Below are 17,586 nucleotides of genomic sequence, written 5' to 3'. Positions count from 1 at the left end.
TCAGTGACCTCGTTCATAAAAATGGTACCAATACCTACCTCTCAGGTATTTGTAAGGAACAAATGTGGAAACAAATGTGAAAACCATTTGTAAAGTGTAAAGGGTGCTCTAGACACATATGACGGAATGATGGCAGTGGTGTTCAGTGACTTGCTCCATATTGAGGACACTTTTGAAACGTGAAGGACAATAAAATGGCAGTAGTGTCAAGAAAAAGAATGGAGGAGTTGGAATTGTGGATTTTTAATTTGGTGTATGTGAAGTTTCAGTATATTATTATTGGGGATACCCCCTAGATACACTTAATGGCCTTCTCAGTGAGATTATTTTAAATGTTTCAATTTTAAATAAATTTCGGTTATTGAATACTGACTATATGCTGGACAGTTAGATTCTGTACAGGGTTAGGCTATAGTAGTAGAAACAGTAAAGTGTATTTATTATAAGTCACTGTAAGTGCTTGATATAGAGGAAGTGGAGAATGTTAGGTTAGAGAATATCGGGAGAGTTTGTCGTTAGGACGGGGATGGGCGTGGCAGCGGAATTTAGGTAGTCAGGAAAGATCTCTGAGTATGTCAAATGCTGCCACGTGAAGGATGAGAAGGAGCCAGTCATGTGAAGGTCTAAGAGAAGGACTCTGGATAGAGAGAATGACGGATCACACCTGCTGATCATTTATTTTACTCTAGCATCTTGGAATGACCAGGAAGCAGGAAGTGGGGTAACCATCATCATATTGTTGTTGTGTGTAGTAAAGTAAATGTGCATAATAAAGTTCCTGGCACAGTTTAGATGGTTAATAGATAATGTTGTTCTTCCCTTAATAAACTTTCCTAAAATTTTTTGCTGTAAACATAATTTAAAATCTTTACTACTTTTCCACTTTGTTCAAGCATTTTTCCTCTCAATAAAATTTTTATCAAATAATAGTTGCATCCTTCCAAACTCCTGTTTACTGAAATGAAGCAGCTTCTACAGTTACCTGTTTATATTCCACATGACATGCTCTAGGGTTTTTTATCATGCCAAGTATCTGATTTTAACACCAAAAATCATTTCTTTCTTTAGAAAAATTTTAAATTGAAAGCAAGTATACCTGTTGAAGAGTTTGTTTAAATCAGTATTTCATTAACTGTCCTCTTACTTTGGTGGGGAAAGCCAAGCAGGGTTAGATGTTTGGTTAGTTCCTTACTGAAATGTGCACATGGGTCAGGCTCTTGTCTGTGAAAATACTTAACTCTGGCCTTCCATGCTCAGTTTTACAGTCAGTAGCCAAGTGAAGGTAAAAGGTAATCTTGATCTAGAGAGAATAAATAAGTTTTCCTATTTAAGTATTTTGGGTTTTAATACATGCTTCTTCTGTTTTTAAGTCTAATTGCTTGTGAAGTAGGAAATCAGGGTATGCTCTTAGAAAGAATGGGATTGGGAAATCTTCGTGCAACTCATTATTGATATTAATTTTAACAGAGTCTCCCAGAGAGTCTTCCACAGAAGAATGCTGGTCATTTTTCTGGTTCTCCAGGTCAAAGAGGAGAAAACCTATTAAATGAACAAGTAGGAGGTAAGAACTGTATTTTATAATGCAGTCATTTGACTGAATGTTGACATAAAACATGAATATTTAAATGTTCTAGTAGCGTAAGATAGTCACCTGTTAAATACATAGCAAGGACAAAGATGTGAAAAGGAGGTAAGTTATATATTAGGTGTCAGCAAGAGATTGAGAGTTGTTAACACTAAAAGCATTCAGTTTTTGGTTCCATTTCAATATACTCGTAAGACCTAAGAAAAGTCAGGAACTAAAAAAGATGAAGAGGGAATGAAGAATGAGAAAGGCAGAGAGGGTAAAGGGAGGACAGACAGTAAAGAAGCAGATATACAGTGGAGATGGTGGTAAAATAAGGGAAGAGTAGAGCATTTGAAATACGGGAATACTAGCAAGTGAGCTTCCAGTATCAGAGCTTCTCAGAGGATAGATAGCAGAATGTTCCCACTCTTCCTGTTCTCCTCACTGCTGGGAGGCTATCAAAGACTGAGGCTCCTCATCATGCGGAGCTATGTTTACCTGACATCGGTGAACGTAAAACCTTTGTGGTCAGCTGTCAGTGCATGTACTTGAATGCCATGTCATGTAAAATGTTGCAGCTTCATAGGAGCGCATCATATGGGTCAAAGTGAGGGAGCTGGAAGGAAGAGGAGAGCCAGGTCAGTTAGAGTTTGAGCAAGGAAGCTATAAAAAGGCTTTTCTGATGAAAATTCCGTGAGAAAGTTCATGACTTAATTTCCAGTTTTGGAGATGTGATAGTGAGGAACTTGATGCTAGATTCCAGAAGGTCAAGTTCAAAAGGGACCAGTTTCTCAAATTTTAATGAATCAGCGGAGACCTTGTTAAAAAACACACATTGCGAGCAGCACGTCTGGGATTCTACATTTCTAACAAGCTGTCAGGAGATGTCAGTGTTGCTGGCCCTCAGATCCATGTGCTCTGTAGCCGCTGGGGTGCAGGCTTCCCTGCAGAGAGATCTGGAATCCATTGACTCGTTCAAGACCTAACAGTGTCAAGGAAAAGCACTGTTTTCCTTTGATTTCTGAGCATGTTTATAGCTAGGGGGGAGCAAAGAGACGAAGAAATAGGTGTTGTAGGTGGCAGATACTGTGCCTAAATGAGGAGGAAAGAAGAACCAAAAGAATGTCAGAGGGGAAGGGTCAAGACCGTAGATCTAGAGATGACTTTTGGAGCGGAAGGGGGACGGTGAAAGGAAGAGGGAGGAAAGAAAGGTGTTAGCGAGGAAATTTTGGACTTTTTGAGGAAACTTGAGAGAAACCACTTTAGATGGCCTCAGTGTGTTTGCCCCGGAACCAAACATTAGATCACTGCTGCTCCAGAGAATACTGCGAGCAGGGGAGCGCTGAAATCAGGGTAAACGGTAAGCACCTGTTTCTCCTCCTCGTAACCAGCAGGCATCAGAGATGGATGTTGCATTGGTTTTGTTATTTAAATGAGATTGATTTGAACAGGGAAGCACTAGTTGTTAGTCTTTTAAAGATAATTAAAAAAATTTTTAAGGGCTCGCATTGTACACCAAACCAAATTTTGGAAAAAAGAGAAATGACAGAGTTAATTCCCTAAATGCTTAAATTCTGATTTTTCCACAAATATTACACTGATTTTGAAATAAGAGATTTTTAATATATAATACTGTGGTAATTAAATTTTTTTCCTTTTTAGTAATCATATTTCAGTATTGAAAACTTATTATGCATTATACCTTATCTCTTAGATGTGTCTTATGTACCTTCTTGTAGGAGTGGATTAAGAAAGATGGCTAAACTAGAGGATGCCAGAAATGTAGGCATATTAGTAGGCCACCTGGGTATGAAAAAATATAAACTTTTTAAAACTGTTATTCTACAAGTGTATATCCAGCACAATCAATTCATAACCCATTCCCTAGTGAGAAAGGCATTCCCTTGAACTGCCATCACATCTGTGTACTGCCTGGATCACAGGAGAAATGGAAGAACATGATAAATCCTTGTAGTATACTGGTATGAATGATTGTGCTGTACCGCATTAGAGACACACTGGTGCATTCTACCATCAACTTTCCCTTTCTCCCCTCCGGGTCATGATTTTTCCTCTGACTAAGGATCACTTTTCTTCCCATCAGTCAGCGTGTTCACATTTGCATACGTGCATTTTTCTGTCTTAGTTATAGTCGTCTGAAACACAATCTTAATTTCAAAATCTTAACTGCATGCTTTGTTAAACCATAGTCCTTTGTTTCTCTTCAGCATTTATACTGGATTAATATTTCTGTCTTGTTGCTGTCCTAACCCTTCAGAATGACAAAGTGCCAAAACCTAATGTAATTTTCAAAGCCAGGCGTGGGGATTTAGCTTAGTAATAACTGCATGAATATATAGTTGGCTTTCTTGTGTATGTATCATTGATTACATATCCCTGTTGCTTTTTAGATTCTCTTGGACAATATTCTCACCTGGAGGTAAAACTTAACATATTTTTATCTTGATTTATTAACCACAGATTGTATGAAATCTTACTTATTATTAACTTTGTTTCAAAACCCATTCAGCCTGTCATCAAATTGAAAGACTCTCTCAATAATAAAACAGTAGGAGCAGAGATGACACAAACATCCACATCAGGTAAATTTTGCAGTGCGGGTTTAACTCTGGAAAGCAGTATACTGAATATATAAAATATAGTGTTCTTATTGCTAATTCAGTTTTTCTTTTTTTGCAAATTTAGTTAAATGATTTTACATAAATAAGTCAGATGTTATTGTTGGTATCCATGTTTCCAAAAAAAAGGCTTATAAACATTTGAAAAGATTTTTTTTTAAAAAAGCTTTAACTCAGAAATTTCCACTTTTATGCTTTGATACCCTTAAGTTCCCAGTTTGAAATCCTTATAATTCTTAGGGATTCCCAGAGGTTAGTAATTAGACTCTTTGAGATTTTCCATTGTTTTCAAATGCTTATATGTGTTCCAGCCTTCATGTACCTAGAGTTAAAGGCTCACTTGCTGCTGTGTCAGTTCTGTTTTAAGTTTATCTCATGTTAATACTGATGATTTTAAGCCAACCAGATGTTCTGATATTAGGAGAGTGTGTGTGTGTGTGTGTGTGTGTGTGTGTGTGTGTGATCGATTATTAATAGTGGGGGAAGTAATTAATTATACTTTAATGAATATTTGGCAGACTTTTAAAATAGTAATTGTGAAATGTTGGTCTTAGGATTCCTCTGTATTAAAAACTATTGAGAATTCCAAAGAACTTTTAGTTAAATGGGTTGTATCTATTGCTATTCATGTTTTTAGAAATTAAAACTGAAAAAATTTAAATACAGGCATATACGATCATACCTCCCATTAGCCATTAGAGGTGTGATGTTATTACATGCCGTATCTCTGGAACATTCCACCATACGCTTGTAAGAGAATGAGAGTGAAAATGATAGATAACATTTAGTGTTTTGATGAAAATAGTTTTGATCTCTTGGGGCCCATGAGCAGATAGTTATATATAGTTACACCAACGTGGCCTCACTGTTATCGGCTTCATTCCTCCTACGTCACAACAACATGTCAGACCAGGTGCTATCTGACACATCCGCTCAACGGTGCCACTGTAGTTTGAAGGTGGTCCTAGACAAGATGTAAGTGAATAATGAGCATAACTGTGCTCTTCCAATGGGTTTCAGTCCTGGGCAAGTTCACTATGGATTCAGTGTGTCCAGAAGAAATGACAGTAAAATGTTCTTGGGGTGAAAGGGTTATACCCAACTTTATTTCCACGGCAGCAGGACAATCACTAAAATCCTGTTCACTCAGAGCTAGTCTGCGTGCGGCAAGCTGGCCTCTGCCTCTGGGCCTCTGTCCTCAGTGCTGCCACCACTCCAGCCTCTGCTCTGCTCTCCTGCAGTCTTGCAGCCATGCCACCGTGTCGCACCCAGACCACTGGGTGGAGCTCTTTATATAGAGTCAGTAGCAACGTATTGCCCACACGTGTGTAGTGAGCTCGCTGACCAGGGCCAGGTGAGAATCCGAGCCACAGAAACTTTCATTTTATCCACACTGCTCCCGGAAGACTGTGTACAAAACCAGATGGCAGATTGGATTTGCCCTGTGGGCCACAGCTTGCTGACCCCTCATATAGACAGGAAGAAGGAAACCACAGAAAAGAGACTGAGAGGCGAAAGAAGCTTTAGTTTTCCTGGACTCGTATCAGCCCATCTTGAAGTATTTGTTCACCCATGAATACCAAAGTAAACAGGGTGCTCAACTAGTTCAACTTCAAATGTGGTTCTTTTTCTAGGCCTTATGTCTTTTTCATTTCTGTTCCTTAAAAATTTTATTCCTTTAAGCAGAAAAAAAATAGTAGTTTGTCGCTTTCTTGTTTGTTGTTGTTGTTGTTGTGAAACCATTAATTAAGAGTCCATGTTTGACTATAGGGGCAGCAGTGGAGGGAGATAAACCAGGGGCACAAAAGAGGTGTGGTTAGTAAGATTGAATGGTAATTGAATGTGAAAAGTTAGGGAAGAGAGAGATGTAAATTGGCTCCTAGCTTTCCAGGTTTGGGGAGCATGCAGATTGGACATGAGGAATGAACAGCGAAGGCAGTGGGTCAACAGAAAGACCCTCCCTTTTTTTTTTTCTGTACGTGTTAAGTTTGATGGAATATCCGTGTTTGACATTTTCAGTAATTGGATAATTGAATAATAGGAGTTTGTGGCTAGAGAGCTCCAGGGTTGGAGATGCAGACTGGAAATAATCTGATTATAATTATTAGACAAACTCATATATCCCGATGAGCTTGTTTGTGTTGGAGAACATGTAGAATGAGAGGCCAGTGGCAACGCTGTTGGAACAGCAACATTGAAGGGATGGGGTGGGCAGGGGGGAGTCGGTAAGAAGACTGAGTTGTGGCTAGAGATGAGCAGCAGAGCAGGTGGGTCCAGATAGACTCTGTAGAAACGGAAGGAGACAGTCTGAAGACGTGTTACTTTATAACACCGGAATGACAAAGTCTGTCACGCTTCTCTTGTAACTGGAAATAGGGCCGGAGGGAGTCGCGTGTCCTGTGTTTTGCCATGCTGCAAAGTACAGCACCTGTAGACCCAGCTCCCTTGTGGTCGGGTTTTGTTCTGAACTGAGCAGTCTCAACCGAAGAGCTGGGGAAGTTGTGTTGTGTTACGTTGTAAGTGTAAGTTGTAAGCATATTCTCCTCTCCCTGCACCTAGTGGTGAGTGTCCAGAAAAGTTATGCTATTTAAGTTTGACATTGTCAGTTTATGATCCTGATTCTTCTACTGATACTATTTTCTGTCAGTCTGATCGGGATTGGGTCGGATTATGGTCACTGTGAATAGCAGTTGTAGTTTTCACATTTTGATAAATACACAGGAGGGGAAGTAATTGTTGTTAATACATCGATTGCCTACCAATAGCATAATTAATATTCATTCCACTATAGTCTCCAGGTGTGGTCCCAGATGGACACTTTTTAACAAAGCATCAGTTTTACACTTTTAAATACATATAAGGTGAATTTTATTTTTTCTCTATTAGGGAAGAAGCATTCTGAAGAGGACTCTTTAAAGAAGTAGGTTCTTACGTTTTTTTTTTTAAAAAAAACTGTATGTTAACTGAAGGAATGCAGATAAATAACGTGTTGAATGTGTAATAGTTTAAATTCAGGTTTCTTCCTTTTTTATCATCCTGTGGGTGTGTGTTTTCATAGTAGAAAGGTGGGTAGTGGGTTTAGTGAATGCAATGAAAGAGATAAGAATGAATTTCTAGTAGAGATCAGGTTTCCAGAGGACCGCACTGGGTTGGATAGAAATAAGGGTTTTAGAAAAAAGGTCAGAGTTTTTGGGGTTTATGACAAGTTAGATGGGGGGACTATTAAAGTGCTTAACACTTGTTATCTAATTGCAGTAGCTTTGCAAAGTCGCTGTGCTGTGATAGCCTAGTGTTTGTTAATTAGGCAACTGTGGTTCAGGTGGGTGGGTTGATTGACCCATGATTCCACAGTTAGCAGGAGCTGACCCACGATTTGACTGTCAGTCGGCCCGGCTCCCAGTCCATTCGCTTTTCTCAGTATAGATTGATAGGACCAAGTGGACCGTGTGATAAAGTCAAATTCAGCTAAGTGTTAACTCCGATGTAGTTTTCTTATGAAGCCTGGTTAGTCCAAGCATTTCTCCTAACATATTTGACAGTTGCAGTGGTAACTAGTACCTTGTTTTTACTAGCATCAGAGTTTAAGGGCAGATCTCAGTTGGCTGTGGCCACAGAACCATAGGATTTATATTAGCAAGATCTAATCAGGCATATATCCTTGGATGTAGTGATATCTACTGTCCTTGAGATGAATTATTTTTCTGTAAGTAAAGAATATCTGTGAGTAGACCATGTTATGTTGGTGAAATTCAGTGTCTATTTGTAAACTGTTTATGAAAGATTTCTGTACATGCTGACTTGTCAGTCTGGTTTCCCTTCCCATTAACCCTTGTCTGTCTGGTTTGTGAAAATTCATCCTTCGTTCCCTCCTTTCTTCCTTTCCTCCTTTCCTTTCCCCTTTCCTTCGTTCCCATACCTTTCTTCCTTTCCTCCTCTGCTTTTCATGGTGTTTCTTTTGTTCTGTTAGTTTTCCCACTTCTGTTCACTGAGTATTCTCCACATTTTTGTAGACAACATCAAAAGCTCGAAGAATTTCGGTATTGTAAGGATTCTCAGAGATTAGTTAATCAAAATACCCTCCAGAACTTCAGCCTGTGTTTAACATCCTGGCCAAGTGGTTGTTCAAATGGAGACTTTTAAACCCAAAGAGTAAAGTAGTTAGTTATTGGTTAATTGGATATGGTAAGTGCCAAGATGAGGTTTAAACTCAGGTTTCTTCCTTTTTTTTTTTTTATCATCCTGTAGGTGTGTGTTTTCATAGTAGAAAGGTGGGGAGTGGGTCTAGTGAACACAATGAAAGAGATAAGAATGAATTTCTAGGAGAGATCAGGTTTCCAGAGGACCGCACTGGGTTGGACAGAAATAAGGATTTAGAAAAAAGATCAGAGTTTCTGTGGTTTATGACAAGTTAGATCAAGATAAATTACAGGAACGAGGGACATGGGGTGTTGGGAGTTGTCCAGAAAGGCGTTTTGAATCGCGAGCTCAAGGGAGTCCTGAGCAGGTGGCCGCTCTTTAGTTTGTTTCATTGAGGGAACTAGCATATTTTGGGGTTTCTCCTGAAAGATAATGGAGTCATTTAAAGACTTTTTGAAAACAGAGACCAAATTTTGATTATATCAAAAAACTTCATTTAATAGCCGACTCTTCATTCTTTTTTTTTTTTTTTTTTAAACAAACACACTCACTCATCTTTGTTACACATACAGGAGTGGGGGTCAGTCTTCCAAGTCAACTGAAGACAAACATGGAGATGAAGCATCATTCAAGTAAGATCTGCTGGTTCAGAGTTTGAGTAGATGGAGAAGGAGTAGTAGCAGTTGAAGCCAGGTTTTGACTTGGAACAGAGTTCTACCCTTGGCGTGATTAGCTACAATGATAGGGGACATTACATCTAATGTGATGAGATAATATATTGATAAATAACTTTATAATAGCTGAGATGCCGTGAATTCCCACAAAGAAAGAACAGCTGACAACCAGAAATAGTAAACATTTTCAAAACACAGCAACCAATCTGTCAGAACCTGTGAAAACTCACATTGGGTTTTATTTACTATTCCAAAATAATTTCAAGTTAAAGAACAAATCATTCCATTGCACCAGTGTTTCTCTGAGCATTTTGGGGATACAGTAACTCCTGAAACCCTCCTAGCAACCTTGTAAAATAAGGTGGCAGGATCCCTACTTTCTAGAGCAAGACTTTGAATTGAAGAGAAGCAGCTTATCCAAGAACAGGTAGCTGTTGGTTACAGAGCTAGGCCTTCTGCGTGCAAGATACATCCGTATGGCCAGCTAACTCTGAGTCATTTACTGAGCCGTAGTGCCCTCACTTCATGACGGGTCCACCTTACTATCTTACTATTTTCCTTCTCTAATTTTTTACCCACTAAAAAGTTTGTAGAACTTACAGATTTGGACTAATTATGGACTAATTAACATTTTGATATTAGCTCTGTGTTATTAGCCAAAATACTCTTTTAGAGTTTAATATATTTGGTAAATGTTTTTCATATCAGTATTAAAATAGTTATATTATTTATTAACTTTAAGCTATAGTCAAGAAAGTTATTTAAAGGTTTTATGAAAACCAAGGCCAAATCGGTTAGATATATCAAAAATCCTCAGTCAATAGACACTCGTGTGTCTTCACTGTTTTTTTTTTGTTTTTTAAGAAATTAACTCACTCTTTTGTTACATTTGTTTGCCGCACATCTTTACAGGATATCTGGCATTGATGATTCCTTTCCTGAGTCCGCTGATGAAGACTTTGATTTTGATGAAAAGGTACAATGCTCTCGTCAAATTAATTATCATGCTCTGTATTCAGATTTTTCTAGTTTTTACTCCTAAATATAGCACTGGTCTGTCAATCATAATTCTGTGTTTGTAATGGAAAGTTTGTCAGAGCAAACCACTTTATAGAAATACTACTAGTCAAATTTTTTTTTTTACTTTGGTAAATACTGTAGATAAGAGCTGAGGAGAAAAATGGCTGGGACATGCATAGTGACAGGAGAATTCTATTGGGACGAGCGTTCCTACAGTGGGGAAAATAGGAAATTTGGCCAAGAATAAGGACCGTTACTGTGATTTTGAAATCATACCGATATCACTTATGTAATACTCATGCATAAAGGAACTCTGTAATGGATCGATTTACTTATTTTAATAATCATGGATTCTTCTTGGTGCCTTTTATTTCAAAAACTATATAGCATATATCATAGAGGTGTTTTTTTGGGGGGGGGACACTTTTTATTTTGGTATCATACACCTGTTAGGAGAGATTTTTTTTCTATTCCTATCCTTGATTCTGCATTTGGACTAAAATAATATTAAAAATTGTGGAAATTTACATATTTCAATGCCCTCTTTCGAAATTAATATTACAATGGGATTCAACTGTTTTCTAAATCATTTCTTTAAGAGTAAATTTTAAACTCTTGATGTAATTTAGGGATAAATGTTTTGCCTAAAGTAACAACCAGCTCTAAAAACAGGGACTCCTACTAGCCATATGGGAAAACATGCAGTTTGCTCAAATTTTTGTTTTATACTTACAAAAAATACCTATTCAGCATCTTTGTATCACATTCTAAAATTCCATACTTAAGAGATTTTTTAAGTTATAGTTATTTCAGTATTCATTTTAACACCCCTGCCTCACTACTGGAGGTTACGAAACATAATTGCGTACCTCGTGGGTCACCTAGAATAAGGTCTGGCATGGAAGAAGCAGTTTCACATTTTTTCAGTGTGACTAAATGATAAATGGAATTCTGTGTAATAGAACATTACAAGTAAGAGAATATGCATAATCCTCATTAAACCTGTTTATATTCCTCAATATATGGCCTATATATTCCCTTTTAATATTTAGGATGTGTACGTTCAATTGAGTTTTGTTGAAAAAGTGCATCATAAATAAGGAGGAAGTATGTTAGAAATATGTGATGATAAGAAAGATGACAGTGTGTTTTTTAGCAGCCTCCAGTTGTGAGCTTACAATTTCATCTTAAAAATTTTCAACCTTTTTTAGGCCCATCTCATTAGATATAGCTTTTCCAATAGATACACCCTTTAAAGCTATGTATTTTTCCTCAGAATTCTGAGTATCAATTTTTTCAACAAGTGGAAAGTTGGTGTGTTTGGGACATGTCTTTTTCTATCTTTTTCCCTCTTTCACAGTAATTTACAGCTTTTTTAGGTAGTGGTAGATGACCACATTCAGCTAACTGGATGACTTATTTTACAGTGACAAAATTAACTCCTTATTACAGTAGTAGTTATAAACAAATAATTGTCGAATAATACAAATCAGTATGATTAGGGATACAGTATGAACAAAAGGCTGTATTTTTCATACATTACATACAGTGAGGTATGTAGAAAAAATATGTATTCCAGTATTTATCAATGTATATACATAGTGTATTTATGGATATACTATGAGCAAAAGCCTCCAGAGGAGAAGCAACTTAAACAGTTTGCAATTCCAGTTCATCTAAATAAGAGACTTCTAAACACTGAACTTCAATTCCCCCTACAAGACAATTTATGCAAATATAAATCATGGCAAACACATGTAAAAATGCAACAAAAATTGATAATTCTTAATATTTCTTTTTCCAATAATACTTTAAACTACTGAGGTATAAATTTTTGTTTTGGTGGTTCTGGTAAAGAAAACAATCTAGTAGATATCGTAGTATTTTTTTGTATAATAATCAATTAGCAGTAAGGATAGTAATATTTTGGGGCCACATATATCATCTCTCACAATCCTCGCCCCTGAGAAGACGTAGGAGAGTAAATGGCAGAACTGAGATTTGTGTCTACATTTGAATGATTTCAAAGCCCGAGGTCTCTATGTTAGATCAACTAGTAAATGGTGACTATTACACGTATTTTGTCAAATTTGGTGCTTGTGATTCTTAAAGCTATTACTTTTTTTCTAGAACATGCAGAAACCAAACTTAAAAAAGCTAATGGATGCTTTTCTGCAACCCAAGAAGGAGGAAAAAGAAAGTAAGCTATTTGAGACTGTCCATTCTTGGGTTATTCTGGGTTATTCACCGATTTGAAATTTCAGGTATTTTCATGTACTCTTAATTTGTTTTTCACTGTAATCAAAGCAAAATGTCACATTGTGAGGCCAGGTGAAAGAGCCAACAGCCAGGGCTTTTCTCATGAGAAATCTGTTGTGAAACCTTCTCTCAAGTCTTCAGCAGGCCTTGGTCTTACAAAGGTGAGTTGTTTTGTTTTCAGCTTTTCCCCCATGCTTTTTCACATGCCATCGTCCTGATGCTTTTGGTGATGAAAAGGATCCTAGAAAGAAAGGGAAGTCCTCCAGATCATGGTATAAAGCTGTGAAAGCAAGAGAGAAATCTGTACAGGATTGAGATTTATACAACTTGGTGGGAGTCGGCAATCCTGAGGTCTGCCGTGATGGAGGGAAGGAATCAGACAGCAGTGAGGAAGAAAAGCTAGGTGACTAGGAAGACGAGGGTGGGAAGAAGGGGCCAAATTCATTTAAGAAGGGTGAGATGAATATAAAGATTGAGTAAAGAGTCAAATGAGAGAGACTATAAAAACACAACAGAAAATAAGTGAGAACAGGACCTCTATGTTATAAAATATGGTAGAAATTCTTTGGAGTGTACAGTAAGAAAACCAGGTAATGAAAGAACTGTTCAGGTGTTTACGAAGAACTGAATAAAAATTTAATCCTCACTTTCAAGCTCAATAAAGTGATATATTTAATCTGGCACAGTCTGTTCATAGGTAATGCAAAGTGACATCTGTTTTAGGCTTTATCAGGTTTATTATGAATTATGACTCATTGGCCCTTCTGTTTCTAACTTAACTTACTTAATTATACATGTTACTGTTTGGTTGAATCCTGGTAGGTATTTTAGATCATTTTGAGAATAAAGAAAGAGAGGAAATTAATGAGCATTTATCAACTCTTCTCATTAGTTAAAATTAAAGTTTTGGACTATTTAAGTGAGGTTCTTCATCTCCATCCATTAAATGAGAAATTAAATTTTAACCTGCAACACTCTTAAATATATATATATATACATACAAATTATTTTTTTCTGGGGAAATTCTGATTTATCTTTTCCTAATAGAATCTGTATGCAATAGGCACATAGGGATACAACAAATTAATAAAGTCACAGTTTCTCATTTTTCTCATATAAACTACTTGTTGTCATAGACTCATAAGGAGAGATTGTCAACAGAATGCACAAAATTATTTCTGGAAAATGACTTTTACCTTTTAAAACATCTCCAGCAATGGGTACATTTCATATTATTCTCAGGAAATGTTATTAACTTTAGAATTCAGAGTTGTTAAACCTAGCATAAATGTTGTCATATCTCAAATTCAGAAATCGTGGTGACTTGATTTCTTTAGTTACTCCTTTCTTCTCTCCTTGTGAATACTGGGTCCTGCCTGATAATCATAGATGAATTCTGTATCATCTTGAATTGGTGTTTTACAATTAAATCTTTTCATTAACATAAAAATGCTAATATTACCATAATATCCCAGAAATAACTGTTTGCGTGCATTCATAAAGGAGTTTATTTTTAATCCTTGAAGCAGATGCTGAAATACATAATAGAAAATTTGAGTGCCATGATTCTTCTGTTCTCTTTTTTTATTTTCAAAATTTCAGAGGTCTGTGTAGGTTTGCATTACTTAATTGTATCAGTTTAGTGTATTTTTCAAATATTTATCTTCTAACGTAATATACTTCTCCTGAGTAAGTTTTCTGATTTTTACTCCAAATGTATTTATCCAAATCTTTCCTCCCAGTCCTCCGGCTGCCTCAAATTTGATGGGTCCCAAATGAAAGACCGTGTCCCTGACCCGTTCCTGACCCTTGGTCCTCTGCTCCGTGCCCCAGTCCCCTTATCCTAGTAACAGCACCACCGAAACACTGAAGCGGGAAAAATCCTGGCCTCCAGGCCTCCCTGCCATCACCACATCCAGTCATCACCAAGTTCAGTCTTTCCTATCTGCTGACCGTAATTCACTTTCTCACCTGTAATTTTTAAACGCTCTTTTCTAGTGTAGTTCCCCGCTAGGTTCATTTTTACATTGCTACTAGTGACCTTTCCGAAAACGTTAGTGACAGTGTCGCCCCTCTGCTTACCTCGTGGATCCCCATTACCCGAAGGAGAAAGTTCATCGCCTTGCATTGGCGTTTGCCTGATTTGGCTTGGCCCCGATTGCTCCAGTTTTCTCCTTCCGTTACTTTGGTACCTTCACTTACTGTGTCATTTCACCTCTCATCCTTTTGCTCATTCTGCCCTTCCTAGATGGACCTTCACAGCCTCCCTCTGAACTTTATCTTTCAAGATATAGCCCCTCTTTTTCTTTTCTGTTTTCCTTTTCTATTGCAGTATCATTGATACTCCATCCTGCATTGGCTTCAAATATACAACACAGTGGTTCAACAGTATCCCATATAATTTAGTCTTCACCCCTGGGGTTATAAGATACAGCCCTTTTTTTGATCAGCATCTTCCGAGCTTCCCAGATACACTGACTGTTCTCTTTTTTGGTCTTGTTTGCCTGACTGCCCTTTATGCAGTGCACTTCCGTTGCAGAACTAATGGATGATGCTTGTTTTCATGTTCTCTCTACCCCTGCTGGAACGTAGGCAGAGCTGTCTTTGATTTGTGTTTCCAGCTTCTCCCGGGATAATGCCTATGATCTGATAGGTATAGAGTTGTAGTCTTCCTAACCAAGAGTGAGCAAGTGAATGAATATGGTGTTTTCTGAAACTGGGTTTGTGTTTCAATTTGTTTTTACAGAAAGGACCAGTGCAGACAGTGGTTGGAAAAGAAGAAAGCTGTAGTAATACCATTGAAAGAGTTCAAAAAGAAAAAATAAATAATGACAATTTGACTTCTCGTGAAGCACACAAAAGTAATAGAGGCGGTAAGTTAGTGAATATCTGAAATTTTTTCTATGCCTAAATGCTAGTATGAAAACATCTAGAATTTGTAAGATTAACTTTATGAAACAAGCGTAGAATGCTGCAAGAAACTAATGTTTAAATTTATAAGGGATCAGTTTTGATGTCCAAATCTGACATCCCTTATGTCGAAGAATGGTTTTTTTTTTTTGCTGTCTTCATGAGTATCCCAGCTACTACCTTTTTCTTCCCCCAAATGCTTCATCTCTGAAATTCCTTTGTGCGATTACTTTTATTTTATTGAGGTACTCATGAATGGAGATATATTTGTATGTGTATTTCAAATTCATGGCGGTAATTATTCTCATTAGTGTATCTGCAACTACCTTTTATAGATGAGATGTCAGCATTGGGATTAGAAGAAGAGGAAGACGCAGAATCACCATGGGATTCCGAGGTACTATATTCTTTCTTTTTTTTAAAATATAAGCATTAACTGATGTTTAACATAAAAGGAAATGCTTTGACTTCACTTTCTCACCTCTGCATTTGTCCATACAAATGATTTCCTTGTATTTTTTAACCTATAATTAACATATAATTATGCGCTGAGTACTCCATAATACAGTTCTATTAATTTATAAGATCAATTTAATGAAACCAGTGTAGTATAGTGCAAGAAACTAAAGCTTAAAATCATAAGGGATCAGCTCTGATGTCACCTGAAAAACTAAATTGCTATTCTAGGTCAACCTGTGGCCAAACATACGATTTCATGGCATCTATGACTGTGTAAAACTCCTTATGAGGTTCAGTTTGGGTCATAGTTTCTTCCAAGTTAGAACTTGAAAAGTTAGTGCCTGGGACTTGAAACTATTATTATGTTTGGGTTATCAAGTAACTCTGCAAGGAAGTTTTCAGGAGAAGGGAAAGCATGGGGAGTGGCAATAAATATGTGACATCATAATAACCACAGTTCGGTTTAGCAGTGTTTTACTGAGTAAAAACCATTCTGGATAGTTAAAAGAGCGTGCATTGAGTGCTTTATGGCAGCCGTACTCATACTATTGTGAGTGTAAAGTAATGGTGACTTCTTCCAAGGAAACAACTGTGGAAGGAGATAAGGCACTGATTTTAGATAAAGGCTACCTCAGCATAATGGTACAAGCTCTGTATGTGATGTCAAAAGACATACCAGTCTCCTGGTTCTGTCACTTAACTAGATACGGGATCTTGGAAAAACTTGTTTAACCTGTTTGACTGTCAGTGACCTCGTTCATAAAAATGGTACCAATACCTACCTCTCAGGTATTTGTAAGGAACAAATGTGGAAACAAATGTGAAAACCATTTGTAAAGTGTAAAGGGTGCTCTAGACACATATGACGGAATGATGGCAGTGGTGTTCAGTGACTTGCTCCATATTGAGGACACTTTTGAAACGTGAAGGACAATAAAATGGCAGTAGTGTCAAGAAAAAGAATGGAGGAGTTGGAATTGTGGATTTTTAATTTGGTGTATGTGAAGTTTCAGTATATTATTATTGGGGATACCCCCTAGATACACTTAATGGCCTTCTCAGTGAGATTATTTTAAATGTTTCAATTTTAAATAAATTTCGGTTATTGAATACTGACTATATGCTGGACAGTTAGATTCTGTACAGGGTTAGGCTATAGTAGTAGAAACAGTAAAGTGTATTTATTATAAGTCACTGTAAGTGCTTGATATAGAGGAAGTGGAGAATGTTAGGTTAGAGAATATCGGGAGAGTTTGTCGTTAGGACGGGGATGGGCGTGGCAGCGGAATTTAGGTAGTCAGGAAAGATCTCTGAGTATGTCAAATGCTGCCACGTGAAGGATGAGAAGGAGCCAGTCATGTGAAGGTCTAAGAGAAGGACTCTGGATAGAGAGAATGACGGATCACACCTGCTGATCATTTATTTTACTCTAGCATCTTGGAATGACCAGGAAGCAGGAAGTGGGGTAACCATCATCATATTGTTGTTGTGTGTAGTAAAGTAAATGTGCATAATAAAGTTCCTGGCACAGTTTAGATGGTTAATAGATAATGTTGTTCTTCCCTTAATAAACTTTCCTAAAATTTTTTGCTGTAAACATAATTTAAAATCTTTACTACTTTTCCACTTTGTTCAAGCATTTTTCCTCTCAATAAAATTTTTATCAAATAATAGTTGCATCCTTCCAAACTCCTGTTTACTGAAATGAAGCAGCTTCTACAGTTACCTGTTTATATTCCACATGACATGCTCTAGGGTTTTTTATCATGCCAAGTATCTGATTTTAACACCAAAAATCATTTCTTTCTTTAGAAAAATTTTAAATTGAAAGCAAGTATACCTGTTGAAGAGTTTGTTTAAATCAGTATTTCATTAACTGTCCTCTTACTTTGGTGGGGAAAGCCAAGCAGGGTTAGATGTT

At 37.2% G+C, this 17,586-nt stretch overlaps 2 protein-coding genes across 3 annotated transcripts in view; one reads left to right on the top strand and one right to left on the bottom strand.

Annotated features, from left to right (window-relative positions):
- LOC140848495 (1-phosphatidylinositol 4,5-bisphosphate phosphodiesterase eta-1-like) overlaps nucleotides 1–17,586 on the bottom strand; it is a 254,577-nt gene that overhangs the window by 144,923 nt on the left and 92,068 nt on the right. The window lies entirely within an intron of this gene.
- Nucleotides 1–17,586, top strand: part of LOC108407493 (ankyrin repeat domain-containing protein 26-like) — a 129,762-nt gene that overhangs the window by 39,473 nt on the left and 72,703 nt on the right. The window contains exons 26-35 of the mRNA XM_073232295.1: nucleotides 1,468–1,561; nucleotides 3,979–4,007; nucleotides 4,098–4,170; nucleotides 7,093–7,126; nucleotides 8,916–8,975; nucleotides 9,930–9,993; nucleotides 12,168–12,237; nucleotides 12,345–12,457; nucleotides 15,043–15,169; nucleotides 15,542–15,603. Of these exons, the coding sequence (XP_073088396.1) occupies nucleotides 1,468–1,561; nucleotides 3,979–4,007; nucleotides 4,098–4,170; nucleotides 7,093–7,126; nucleotides 8,916–8,975; nucleotides 9,930–9,993; nucleotides 12,168–12,237; nucleotides 12,345–12,457; nucleotides 15,043–15,169; nucleotides 15,542–15,603 (726 nt within the window). The remainder of the gene's footprint in view (nucleotides 1–1,467; nucleotides 1,562–3,978; nucleotides 4,008–4,097; nucleotides 4,171–7,092; nucleotides 7,127–8,915; nucleotides 8,976–9,929; nucleotides 9,994–12,167; nucleotides 12,238–12,344; nucleotides 12,458–15,042; nucleotides 15,170–15,541; nucleotides 15,604–17,586) is intronic.

Source organism: Manis javanica, chromosome 3 (assembly GCF_040802235.1).
Source record: "Manis javanica isolate MJ-LG chromosome 3, MJ_LKY, whole genome shotgun sequence".
In the NCBI taxonomy this organism is placed as follows: domain Eukaryota; kingdom Metazoa; phylum Chordata; class Mammalia; order Pholidota; family Manidae; genus Manis; species Manis javanica.
This window is presented reverse-complemented; position numbering and strand designations above follow the sequence as displayed.